The following is a 13,286-nucleotide window of genomic DNA, read 5'->3' as shown; positions in this document are numbered from 1 at the left end:
GCTACGTACAGGCTTCTCGAGTTTGTCCTTGCTGGCAGTGGGTGTGAGGCTGGGCACCCAGAAGCTGGGCAGCTGGGCCTCCTTGCCCCGCGACATGTTGGACACACTGGGGCCCGCTTCCTCACCAGACCCCTTCCCTGCAGCAGAAGACATAGGAGGGGGCAAAAAATGACATCAAGTTGTCTTCGGGTGCTTCTTTAACATCAGTGCTAAGAGATTTCCTAGTATGTGCATTAACTGAAAGAGTGGTAAAAACAGTGCAAATTTAGGACATGGACTAAGAAAAGACTAGAAACCACAGTGGTCTGGTGTCTATCCTATCTTTCATCTATGCCCTAAGGCTGCGCTGTTTTTAACAGTCATGATTTACCAACTAGCCTTCTGGGCCACACTCGCAAATTGCACCTGTGTATAAATTCCATCCCCTCCAAACAGTGATTTTTTTTTTTTGCAAGAATGACTCATAAATACATCACACCAATGTATGAAATGCGCCTGTACATTCGGTAAGCACCATAAAAGTGCACCGAAGATACATGCTTGCATGTGCAGATGCTGTGTGCAGATAACTGTCAAGCTATAATAGCTAGCACCACGACCTCCTATTTCAGCTGGCTTTATAGACAGAAGTGCTGTTGCAAACGTGCACCAAACCCAGATAATATTTTTCCCTCCCATTGAACTATCTCTTTGCTGCCCAGTTCCTATTCACCGATGGCATGCAGCTTGAATTTTGCATCACAGCTTCTTTAACAGTTAAGGCTACTACGCCATGACAGGTAAGAACAACATGTGATGCGTGCGAAGCAAGACTGAAAAGGGAACCACCGAAGCCGATGCAACAGCCACATCCAGTCCGGCTGAGGTGAGATCCCACGATTCTGTCCTTAAATTATAATCTAAGAAATAAATGAACTTTTCCTTCTCAACAAGTGAATCCTAAATTCAAACACACAGTAGAAATATGGCATAAAGAGGTCGAAGGGGGCTTAGCAAATTTATTGGTTACTGTCATCAGCTTGTTACAGTCGTGCAAGACTATCCCAGCAATGTGATGTAATGGGATTTTCTACCACTGTGTATGCTGAAGGCAACGTAGCAAGCTTTTAATGAACCACAAGCGTCCATTGCAGGAGCCCTTCAACGTGCACATTGAGCACCTGTCGCACGGCCAAATATGGATGTTCCAAAATGAATATATCAGCCTATGCCCGTTTGTTCACTGCCCAGAGAGGAATAACGTTGTAGAGAACAGCGAGAGACCTATTCGGAACATTTAGCTCCATTTTCCAGGTGCTGAAGCCATATAAGCCGCATCAAATGAAGCCGTGCACCGAAAATTTCGCTGGGAGTGCTGTGCTATTGGTTTCGTTGCATGGGTCACGACTATACGGTCTACAACACTACACTGCGTGACACGACTGTCATCTCAAGAATGAGTACACCAGGCTGTAGACTTTCATGATGGCCACCAGCTAGGGAATTGTAAATTGTATTAAGCTTACGTTTTCCCACTGTCTGGCACTGCGCTACTGGTGGGGCTTCGGTACTATTGAGAACACCCGGCGCACCGTGAAAATCCTCTAACTATGCAATCACACTGCAAGAAAAGAAACAAAAACACTGTACATGGAAATAAGCAGCAAGGAGTTTGGAAGACAAGGGAATTGCACTTGGCCAATGAAAACGGTAGGGGAGCACTGTTACATAAGGAATAACACGCTTGGTGCAAAATGGCAAGTGTGCTCCTTTGAAGGTTTGTTATAGCTTGCACAAGAGTTCCCTTCTAAAAGCAAGCTATTGAGAAGAACGTCCATCTCTCCGGCACATCCACTATTTCAGCAGAAATCGCTTTTGTTACAGCAAGGTTTCACTGTACTTTCCGGACACAGCAAAAAGGTGGTGCACAGTGGTGCGCCATTTTTGCCTGTAAGTAAGCTGCACTTTGTACAAGGTATACCACAATAAACTTCAGCGAAAAAAGAAAAAGAATGCCAGTTACATGTAGAAAATATGGTACTGTGACAACTTTTTACTCCGACGCATTCCAGGCAGTAAACCAGGGGTCACATGAAAAACAGCCTTAAACTTTAGGCCATCTCAAACGATTTGGCGGTAGGAATAATTATTGGTCATCAGAAACAAAACGAGCAGCAGAATAAAACCTTATTTACACGGACCTCAATAACTCAGAAATTCGGTAAACTTGAACATGCTGCACAGTCTTGGCAAAAATGTGTGCAGGTGTTGAAGCTTGTTAACACAGAATCCTTTGGCGGCATATCAGTTAACTCGGTCAACCCGAAAGCTATGAGAACTTCCACCTTCAAGCTGCGTGTGGAAGCCTGAAGGTTCAACCTCCTTTGCCGCAACCAATGACAAGACCGGGCTGCTGGGCTGACAGTGTTGGTGGATGTGTCACCGCCGTCACGCTCAGCAGTGATGCTGGCCACAACCCCAGAAAACTGACAAAAGCAGCGAGAAAATGATCTAGAAACAAAGGTTGCAATACTGAAGCGGGTCAGCGAAGGTGTTTCTTGGTGATAGATAACGAAAACGTATCAAATCAAGAGGAGCACATTAAGAAACTGCGTGGAGAACAAACCAAAGATTCTAACACGTGACAAAAAAATAAATAAAAAACTAAAAGCAGCAGGGCGGCCAACATTAAAAAAGTTTCTGCTCCGAAGGATCGCACATACATCCACAGCTTCCTTTGAATGGGCTGCTAATCTCTCAGCAAGCTGAAAAATATGCACTGAAATCAAATCTTGTCTCTTTGCACTGAAAGATGCTCGCGAGTTCAAACAAAGGCAAGGATTTTTTTTTTCATAATGTGTGTGTGTGAGGTGGACGAATGTTTGACCACTGACTGGAAAAAACCCGAATTTTCCACACATCTGGCTTGTTACAAACTGTCCAACATTTTCAAGACCTTGCTGGACAAAATCCTAAAATCCCCGGCAAGAGCAGCAAAGAAAGGTCACAGCCAGTCTCGCACACAAATGTATTCGGCTCAGGTACACACCACTTCTTGGGAAGGGGAATCGATGGTTAAGACGCTCGGCTACTGAACCAGAGTATCCAGGTTCAAACTCGACTGCCGGCGGCCATACAGGTGCTGTGCATTGACAGTGCTGCGATGAAGCTCTCTACTATGGACCTTCGTTCTCAATTTTTTCTTTCAATAACAACTTTCTTTCTTCCATTACGAGGCGGTTTAGATGTCCACAGAAAAGTGCGATAGTGATCACACCTTTCCTTTCTTATAAACCAATTAACATTTTTTTTTTAATACAAATCACCAGGGCTGTTTTAAGAACATTCACAGTCTGCCGTAGAAAGGCCTGGACTGCCCAGCATATTTTCCAAACCGGCCTGCGGCAGCTCGATTCCCACTTCTCCACCAACAACTGCAAGATTTTTTGGCAGATGACAACTACAGCATGCACACTAGCGTGAGCAGGCTGGCGCACATCGAGCATCACATGCCTGCCTCCTCCAAACTTGACGGCCGCTTTGCAGCCACTGGGTAAGGGGATTATTCAGCATGTAAAGACCAAGTATAGACAAACGGCTACTGCATTGCAAAGAGGCAGCACGAGAATACAATGTAAACCTCCTCGGCACAAACTATTTTAGCACACGTCTGGAGCAGCACATTTAGCTGAGGTAACAGCAAACTCCTTCAGACACAGTGGCCCTGATGACTCTGATGTACTGTATGCTCTGAGGCCACTGCAGAGAACACTATAAGGATGATGACAAAGAGATGACAGGCGCTTGGAGTTCTGCCTAATGCCATTAGCATGGAGGATGGTGTTGCTAGCCATTACTGGCCAGCTGACTGACTGACCACGTCATATGAAAAATGATTGTTCCGATAATGACAATTGCTACCAGTCGTCGTGACATCATACCATGCAAGAGGATGCTGAGGCCTTTGCTGTCTTGAAGGAATTCTGTGTCGAATCTCAAGACACTGCACGTGCACTGCACCACCTGATGGAGTTGAAGAAAACTTCTCACATAGATTCCGATAACAAATCAAATAAAAATAATGGGGTTTTCCATGAAATAAAGCTATTTTCATGATGTACTGATCTTTCACGTTGTTCTCAGGGTCCATTCGATAGCCCAGATTTTCTCAGGTCCCTTGAGATTAGGGTTAACATGGTTTTACTCGTTCATTTCTCAGTAGACATTTGACACGAAAGTGTTTCTGCCACTGGTACCAAGACCAACTAAGAGAAGCTGGCTTCAACAAGCCTCTTCAACTAGTTATTAAATGTCGCTCGCATCTCATGTATGTACAACTTTCAGAGCAACGACCCCAAGCAGAAGGTTGCAATTACCCTTTTCATAACCTTTGAGTGGGGAGAATCATACGGCCAGCGGCGGACACACTTCTGTATATAACAAAGGCTGGTGCGAGCAGGAATGAATTGGCGGGAAAATAAAGGGTTGTTGCAGTTCCATATGTCCACAGAGTTACTCATGGCCTAAAATGTGGCGCTAGTTTAATGCACTAATGGCACTTCTGCCCCCCTCCCCCCTCCCACAGGCTTAGCTGCGAAAGTCAGAAGGTCAGCTGTCAGAACAGGCATTGCCAGTGGTTCGTTATGTGCGCCACCAATGTCGTCTATGAAATTCCATTGTCCCTTGGAAAATCCTATATCGGACAAGCAGAACGCTGCGTGAATGACTGACTTAGGGAAGATGCAAAAGATATTGAGCACAATGAGGGTGAGCGACTTATTTTGCAGTGTAAGGCTTGCATCAATTGTATACCACAGTTCTGCGATGTGAGAATTCTGAGTAGAGGCAGACGACAGACAGCGTGTGAAACTCCAGAATCCTTTTATATCAAAAAGCAGGTTCGAACTTTGGCAGCAACACGTCGGTTTTTCTTTATGAAGCAGAACAAACATTTCTCTCACACCTCCTTTGATAAGATTGGTGGTGTTTCCCTGATGGCTTGTATGCGTACGCATTAGCCGAGAAGGCTATATATGTCGGCTGTTTTCCCTCCATTAAACAGCTGTAGTAAGTGCTCGTGGTGTTCTCTTTCTGTGTGTCTGTGTTGCACTGAATACCCTGTTGGTATGCCTGACCACCAACTAGCTCGGCAGCCAACTCTGTTAAAGGGGCGATGACAGGGTCGTTCGACATATTGCCGTTTTATACTTCTGTGAATAATATACAGGTCCGTGATTCTACTCGCAAAGTTTTAGTGCCTAGCTCGCGGCGCATATTACAAAAAACGCGATAGAAATCGGAAGCTCCTCCCACCGAGAGCGACCGCTATTTTGAAATGCTCATGTGACGTCGCATCGTATACACGGTGGAGCGTCGTCTGCAAGGCAGGGTGCAATATCAAAGGACACGTCTATTTTTTTGTTTCTTTCTTGTGACGATTGACACGGTGGTCGTCCCCCATGTATAAGTGCTTGATGAAGATGTTACCGCACGAAAGCGATATAGAGTAAGGTATGTTTTCTTCAGCATAAGGCACGCTCACAGTTAGCGGGCTGCACGGTTCCTTAGCTTATCGACGCACTGACCATTCGCATTACACTGGCGACGATGACAGCACGGTCAACGGTCATCTATCCTATCACCATAGTGTCAGGTAATAGCCTCCTATAAAGGAGGCTATCATGAGGTTTTCGGTCCCGCGATGCCGACGAAACTGATTTGCGGACTGTCGTCCCTGTTTTGGTTCGATCAGAGGCCCGCTGAGCGAGAACTTGACACCCGATACTCGAGTGAACGTCCTGAACAGCTGCGCTTGTCTGTAGCTTAACCGAGTTAGAAAAAGGAAAACAAGAAGCTACACTTTCTATGTTCCCCCTTGTCATCAGCAATCACCTTGGGCAGAAATGTTAGTCGACGCCGAACTGCTGGCTCGTTCAGCGACGAGTAGGCCTAGCTTGAGTATGTGCGTTCGGGTGTAGAGTTTCGGCGATTATGGAGCGCGTATTCACAAGCTTTAGCGGTCGCATGTGATCATCGAGTGTAGTTCTGGCAGTAGCGACCCGAAATCGACGACTGCTTACATCACAAAGCGAGTGCACATTGAGCGGGAAGCGTCGATATGTGTGACCCTGTATAGCGAGCACAGCCGGCAGCTGTCGGCACCGCATGTGTGTATACCCGGCGAAGGCAGGGGACGTAGCATCCACGGCGCTTCTTGCAGCGCAGTTGTAATTCGTGAACAAATAAAGGTGCAACTCAGCTAGCTCAGCTTGCATTTTATGTTCTGCGATCAAGCAGCATACATCCAGTCATTGCAAAAGCTATGTAAACAAACACGCTGGGGATGCAGTCGTAATCCGCATTTATGCGGGAGTTTAGGGTTCACACACTAAATACTAAATGGTGTATGCTGACGTTGAATCACTCACGAGTCATTTTCTGGAGAAGCACTAGAAAAAAGGAAGGTGATGCTTGTAAGTCCGTTGCAATCGCGCGCGCGGCTGCGGGGGAGGCGAGACGGAGATGGTGGCGACTGGGAAGCTCTTGTTCAGTGCGGGCATGCAGTGGAGAGCAATCGAATCGCGTTGGGTTTTGCGATGACGGGACTGAAGCGGCGGCATCACATGCTTTCGTGCTCTGGCCGTGGCCAGACAAAACATAGTTTTGAAAAAATGTTTTACCAGTCGAAGATAATTAAGTCTAACACGTGCATATAAAAGCAAGTCACGAGGTAGCGATTCGTTCAAAAGTTTTGGCTGTTCCTCTAATGTCGCAACGTATGCTCTCGCGTCTAGGTATGCCTGTCTGATATTTACGCTTAGTTTTTGGACCCAAAGACCGACGGCAATAGCTCAACAATCAGGAACATAACGATATCTTCTCCCCACTTTCGCAGCACATGTACACGGCCGAAAGAAACATTGGACAAGTGCCTTTTTATATGCAGGAGCGCTTGTTGCTAAAAGAAGCTAACTCTCATAATGTAAGAATAATACGCTTCTGATTGCATGCCTAAATTATACAGCATGAGCCCGTCGATTTCGGCAATCTCTGGACAAAACCCAAAACAAGCCCGAGGATCTCTAAGGTCGCATATTATAGTGAAGGCTACTCAAAGTTAAGAGAATATGCGAATAAAATATTTTTGCTGCAGAAAAAGAAAAACTCGAAGACCACCATCCACAACGTGCATGCCAGCACCGCGAATAGCAGACGACATGGAGACATCACGGTTGACGTTGTGATGTAAGCGGCGATGGTTGCCAGACCAGAAAACTTCTTCCGATATTATTATTAAAAATTAATTTTAAAATTATCTACTGCACGAAATGAGCTCAAATTCCGAGGATTTATAATTTAACCCGTGATGAGTGAAACTGAATGATCAGTTTATGCTCAATTGTTAGCTGTCATGAACCCTTTAAGCCTAAACTGGTCACAGTCATATTGGTTCTGAATATGCTTACTAAGTCCTCTCTTACGAGCACTGCTTAAAATTCTGTTAGTTTGGCACACAGCTGCTCCTGCCTAGGAACCACAAAGTCCCAAGCACTGATCAGGACGACTGCCTCTCTGCCAGACACAGCCAAACATGACGTGCAGCTACACATATGGGTGGGAAAGAAAATTAGTCTGGAGAGGAGGCAGAGAAAAGCCCCCTGGGTCAGCAAACAAGCATGCCACATACCAGAAGCAGTTGACGGCACGGCCACAATGGTGCGCTCCTTGCGTGCAAACGACTCGGCCTTGGAGCGCTGCTCTGCAAGGGCCAGCTCCTCCAGTTCCTTCTGCAAGGGCGGTACATGAGATGACCATCTACTCGTACACCTCCTCCCTCCCACTCTCCCTTTTATGCAAAGAGTCAGAGGGATGACATGACAGTGGATGGTCTAGAGCGATTTGAAGGTTACCGCACTTGTTTTGGCTGGAGAAGACCAAAAATCCTTCCTGCCAGGACAGTTGTTTAGTGACAAAAAAAGAAGAGCAGGAAAGAGCGCTTATTTGGCTTACTATGCATGATATCCACCTTTCTTACCAAAATAACCCACATTACATCACTTTAATCCAAGTAATTTATGCTTGAAGCAATCGCTTTCAAATCGCTTCAGACTGTACAACAGAGGGAAGTGTTTCCTTCATTTCCAAACTCAGTGATGACGGCATGACTACACCAAATTCAGCTGGATGCACGCCAATGCCGACAAGGGACAATGCAGTAAACAAGCAGCCCTTCCACAAGCAGCAGGATATTTTTTTTCTTCCTCTAGCACAGCGGAGCAATAAACTATGCAAATCAAATGAGGGGTGATGACAGCCACTACAGGTGGAGCCACACATGGCTAGATTCCTGCCAAGTCATCATTTTTACCACAGTTTCTACAATCAAACCAAACTCAGTTAGCCAGAGGAAACGGCTGCTAACACAGACCCTGGCTCATTCTTGAACCACTGTCTCTGAACTGTTTTATTACAGCTGCCTTTTCCACAGAGGGCTCACAACTACATCCAGCCCTCCTGGCCTCCTGCCAGCTCCACCCTCACTCAGCACTGCTTATTTTCCTCCCCTTCTTTGTTCAGCTGACTGATGCCTTCTTGCATAGCACTCTCTTGAGAAGTCTAGGTAAGTGTTTTAAGATGTGCGTTGTTTGCAACTTCTGCGTGAAAAAAAGAAAAGAATGCATCGCATACATTTCATGAACTAGCTGTAGTTTGGGTCCACCAGTTGGAACAACCGATTTTGGGCACTTTATAAATATACCACTGACAGGACACTCTTTAAACTTTTTTCTGGAAGTCAGACCTTAATTCTGGAGAAAGAAAGAAAGTTATACACATTCTTCGTGTGAGGGGAAAGAATGTGCTATTCCGAAGTGACTCTAGATTTGAAGCGTCAGTGCAAGCAAGGTGTCCAATTTATGCTGCTGACAGCAGTACAAAAATTGCTGCCACAGCAGTGCTTCATGCAGGGACAACTATTGCAGGCATTAGCAACAGTGGTGTGCAGCTGCTGTCACCAAATTTCGTCATCAGCCTCCACTTTGCAGTGACATCAAAAGAAGTTCACCACTACTCACGAAATGTGGTGTTGGTAAGCGAGGGTTAGGAACACTAGGCTAACCACTCACCGCCTCCTTCTTGAGCTGGGCCTCGTACTCTTTAAGAAGGCGTGCATTTTCTGCCTTGTGCCGCACGATGTACTCCAGGATGCATTCTTTGTCGTACAGGTAGCCATCGGGCCTGAGCGCAACAAGAAAAAAAAGCAGGAATAACCAATAGCCTCCTTAGTGATAGCAAAGTGAGTGGGGGTGTGACTTTAGCTGCAGAAGGCAGATCAGAAAGCTGTTCCTTTCATTTTTTTTTTCCTTCCAAAACAAATATTCAACCGCATAAATGAAGAAGTCACGCTCTCTAAATTCTTCGCCTAATCACTGCAACCAAAAAAGAAGCATTTTCATAATTCAACGAAGACTAGCAGGGCAGGCACCTCTGTCATAAAGCCATTCCACCAAGCAAAACTACAGCTGGGCCAATGTCCAAGTTTTCGCTCCCTGTGCTTTCATTTTCATATGTACCTGCTGACTTATTGTTGCATCCTCCCATTCGTATGCAGGCATTTCAGCCAATTTATCCACAATAGCTTGCTCACGTGAGAGGAGGGCTGCCTAGGAAAACAAAACACATACAAAAAAAAGAGAGGGGGGGAAATAGACGTTCGCCAAGAATTGAGACAGATTCTGCTCCTTCCTATTAAGCCATCTAAAGATTTAGTAAATACTTTGTCAAAAATCTCCGTAAGTCTCTCAACGCCAAAAGTTCGTGCAAAAGAAAAGGCGCTATCTTGTCTAATCTTATGAAGAATCTTAAAGGGGCCCTGCAATGCTTGTCGCTAGATTAATTATTTATGTTCTGCAGGTACCGAACCAAAAAGAATTATAGGAATCAGTGCACTTGAGCCGGAGTTATAAAGGAATAAATTTTCAAAGTACAAGTAAGCCGAAAATTGCCCTCAACTGAATTTTCCTCATCTTTCGCTTTCCTATTTCACTCGCCCAATGACGACACATGCGTGACCAATCGAAATAGTCTACAAGAGCACGTCACTACAACGTCATGGAAGATGTCTTCTCATGGTTTCCCGGTCGCTATAACACGTTTTTGCTAAAAAAGTTGACAAGATCTCTTCCATGGCGCTTCTCAGAAATAGAATGAGGAACAAAAAGAGACCGGGAGCAGGCCTGGGAAGGAGACATTCCTTTGTCACCATGCACCCCCAACTATTGTGCTCTTCTGGTGAGCCCACTCCTTGACCTCCCCTTTCTATCTTTCTGCAGGCATCCTACAATAGCGAGTGGCGAGGTGGTTGAGATCTTTCCTGCCTGACTTTGGCTGCACAGCCACACATAGCTGTCCACGTGTATAGGTCGTAAAAGGAATTGAGGTCTAAGATGCAATTACTTGCTTCGCAGTGCCTTTGTGTAAAGGAAACATGTTGGATTTATTTACTTAATATAAAATACAACGTGACATGACAAATTTTTCCTAATGGACACAATTTACAGTGTATTTGCTATTTGTTCAATCGCCAAAAGGGCACCTGTTGACGCCATTTCCACTGCAAAGAATCACCACTATGCTTTGCTTGGTTTGGTTTGTGAGGTTTAACGTTCCAAAGCAACTCAGACGATGAGAGACGCCGCAGTGGAGGACACTGGAAAATTCGACTACATGGGGTTCTTTAACGTGCACTGACATCACACAGCACACGAGTGCCTTGCTTTTCGCCTCCATCGAAAAGCGGCCACTGAGGCCAGGATTCGATCCCGCATCTTTGGGTACAGTAGTCGAGCTACAGTGGCTAGCCGAGCGCCGTAACCACTGCGCCAACCCGGCGGGGCAATCACCACTGTTTGTCGACACCGACAGTACCATTATTTTGCTTCTCGAGCAAATTAAAATATTAAATGCCAAAATATGTGCATTACGACCGGTAGTAGTAACGTCGCCATAATTTAATTGCGACAAAAAAACAAAAAAATGCGCTGAAATTATGTTGCAGGACCACTCTAAGCCTCCTCCGAATTTTTTTTCAAACTGGATCCCATTAGTTTATCGATGCGTGTTTGAATTTAGCCCCATGCAGCTATTATCACAACTGACACACACCAGCTTCTCATGCTCTCTCCTTCATTCTTTCTTGATCTCATACTAACCAGCAACATAGTTAGCATACATTTATATCCACAATTATCTCTATGAAGTTCTTGACCTCAATCCGCACTTATTTGCTGATCTCTTCGGTAATAAAGGAAACCTCCAAACAAGAGCAATCATTCATTACAACAAAGGAAATTGTCGTGCCACCAAAATGAAAATTTACCAGCTTTTGCCCTGTTTAAGCTGTCAATCCAAGCACAAAAATGCATAAAACATTGACGATTTCCAGATTCCATTCCCATGCTAATCACAAGAAGCACTGTCCAATAGGCCTCTTGGAAAGACAGAGAATAGAAACGTCTGTTCTGAAATGCAACACTAAATCGACAGGTAGAAATGCTTATTGTCCATTTAGTAAATTGACTAACCAATTAACTTCTAGCAGCTTTGCGACAAATGTGGAAGGTTAAGACCACACAAACAAGCAGGTCTTTCTGTAGCAATGTCTATTTGTATCAGTATATTCCGCCTAAAAAAACTTTTTCCTCTGATGAGAATACTAGTGTTACAAGAGGAGAATGGCCAGCAGTTGTTCTGATATGCTTGCACCTCACGACTAACAAACAAACTATTCTTTACAGAACAACAAACCGTTATGATCGTCACCAAGTAGGGCTAATGAAATTAACCCAGAACTTGTAAATAGCGGGTCACTTCCTCCATTATATTTATGTCTGTCGTTCTTACAGCATGGGTCTACAAATTAGGTTGCAATATTTACCTCTTTGCTGGAGGCTATTTCATTTACAAAACAATGACTCACTATTGTAAGCATTAGTTATTACAAGACGAACAAAATCATGCACAAAAATGGTGCAATAACTGGGTAGTAACAGAAATAACGAATACAAATATATATTCTCATGACCACCACAATCTTTCGCTGTTTTACAGTCCAAAAGAAAGTGAATAGAATAATTCATTCTTATTCTAATGGCATCCGCATATTTTCAATATCAAAGTACAATCTATAAAACTTCCAACAACGATGCCACCAAGCCCAGCCAATATTTGTTTCACAAGTTCTTCTGGGCTATATAACAGGAGCCTTACATTTGCCCGCCTACACCACCCTAGTGCCTTTTCATGTCAGCTGTCAGCAGCAGCTATCACAAACCCACGCCATGAAAACAGCATTTTATATCATTCTTCCCTTGTAATATTGTAATGCTAACGAGTGGAATGGCCTAAACACTTGGAGGTGTCAGCTACTCGTCAGAAATTTACCACATACATATGCCCTTACATACTTACAACTTTTTACTGTCTGCAAAATGCATTTGAATATAGTTGAGTGTTCCAGTGTTCTTTTTTTTCTTCTAATTTCAATGTACCCTGCCACTTTTGTAACATTAACTGATGAAGATCCAAGGGTGAAGAAAATTACTACATAATAGCAAATAAAACTGAACAAGGTTTGAGGGGAAACCACAGTCTGCAAGTCAGTGTTTCAACAAGAGGTCTTGTGTTGTCGAAATGTTGGCTTGTGGACTGAGGTTTCCCCTAAATCTTTCTTTGTTTTCTTTGATTCTATTCATGGGAGAGCGTTTGTGCCAAACTAAAATGCCTTTACGGCCGCTAAGATCGTTTATACCGCTCGTTGCCAGCTGTCCTCTGGAGAGAATCTAGCAGAGAGGCAATTTACATTCCCTGTGAGAAAGATGCACAGAAAACATGTCAGCATGAGAGACAAAATTGAAATGAGCTTTGCTGGTTCAACTTATGAGTGAGTAGTCCTCCTCATGGTGTCAGCATGCTGTGTGATAACCTCATCCATGTGGTTTCTCTGCTTATATAATTTTTTAAAAAGGCAGATGGAAGCTTACTGCCCTACTTTCTACTGGAAGTTTACTGCCCTCACTTTGCACACTTTTCCAAAGATGCACCATGATGAGCAAGAGAAAAAATGACAATGGCCTCTGTTCCATGGCAAACAAGCTTCTATGCACAACACTGTGCAGCTCACTGGAATGCATTCTATGAATTATGCAATTGGCTGGCATAGTAAGCTTATCGTCACTCGGCCTGACATGTCCCAACACCTGTTTTATTGTGTTGAACTTAAAAAGCGAATTCCTGAAGGTGTGACTTGA

The 13,286-nt window shown here is 44.4% G+C and overlaps 1 protein-coding gene across 2 annotated transcripts in view; it reads right to left on the bottom strand.

Annotated features, from left to right (window-relative positions):
• Positions 1 to 13,286, bottom strand: part of LOC146192297 (nitric oxide synthase-interacting protein) — a 35,983-nt gene that overhangs the window by 21,620 nt on the left and 1,077 nt on the right. For both annotated transcript variants that reach the window (XR_014706751.1, XM_084602423.1), the window contains exons 2-4: positions 9,105 to 9,216; positions 7,667 to 7,766; positions 10 to 137 (exon numbers count right to left, since the gene is read on the bottom strand). Coding sequence is in view for 1 of the 2 variants with exons in the window: in XM_084602423.1 (XP_084458549.1) it covers positions 10 to 137; positions 7,667 to 7,766; positions 9,105 to 9,216 (340 nt within the window). In the remaining variant the exon portion in view is untranslated. The remainder of the gene's footprint in view (positions 1 to 9; positions 138 to 7,666; positions 7,767 to 9,104; positions 9,217 to 13,286) is intronic.

The sequence above is a fragment of the Amblyomma maculatum genome, chromosome 4 (assembly GCF_055883805.1).
Source record: "Amblyomma maculatum isolate TAMU_Amacu chromosome 4, ASM5588380v1, whole genome shotgun sequence".
In the NCBI taxonomy this organism is placed as follows: domain Eukaryota; kingdom Metazoa; phylum Arthropoda; class Arachnida; order Ixodida; family Ixodidae; genus Amblyomma; species Amblyomma maculatum.
This window is presented reverse-complemented; position numbering and strand designations above follow the sequence as displayed.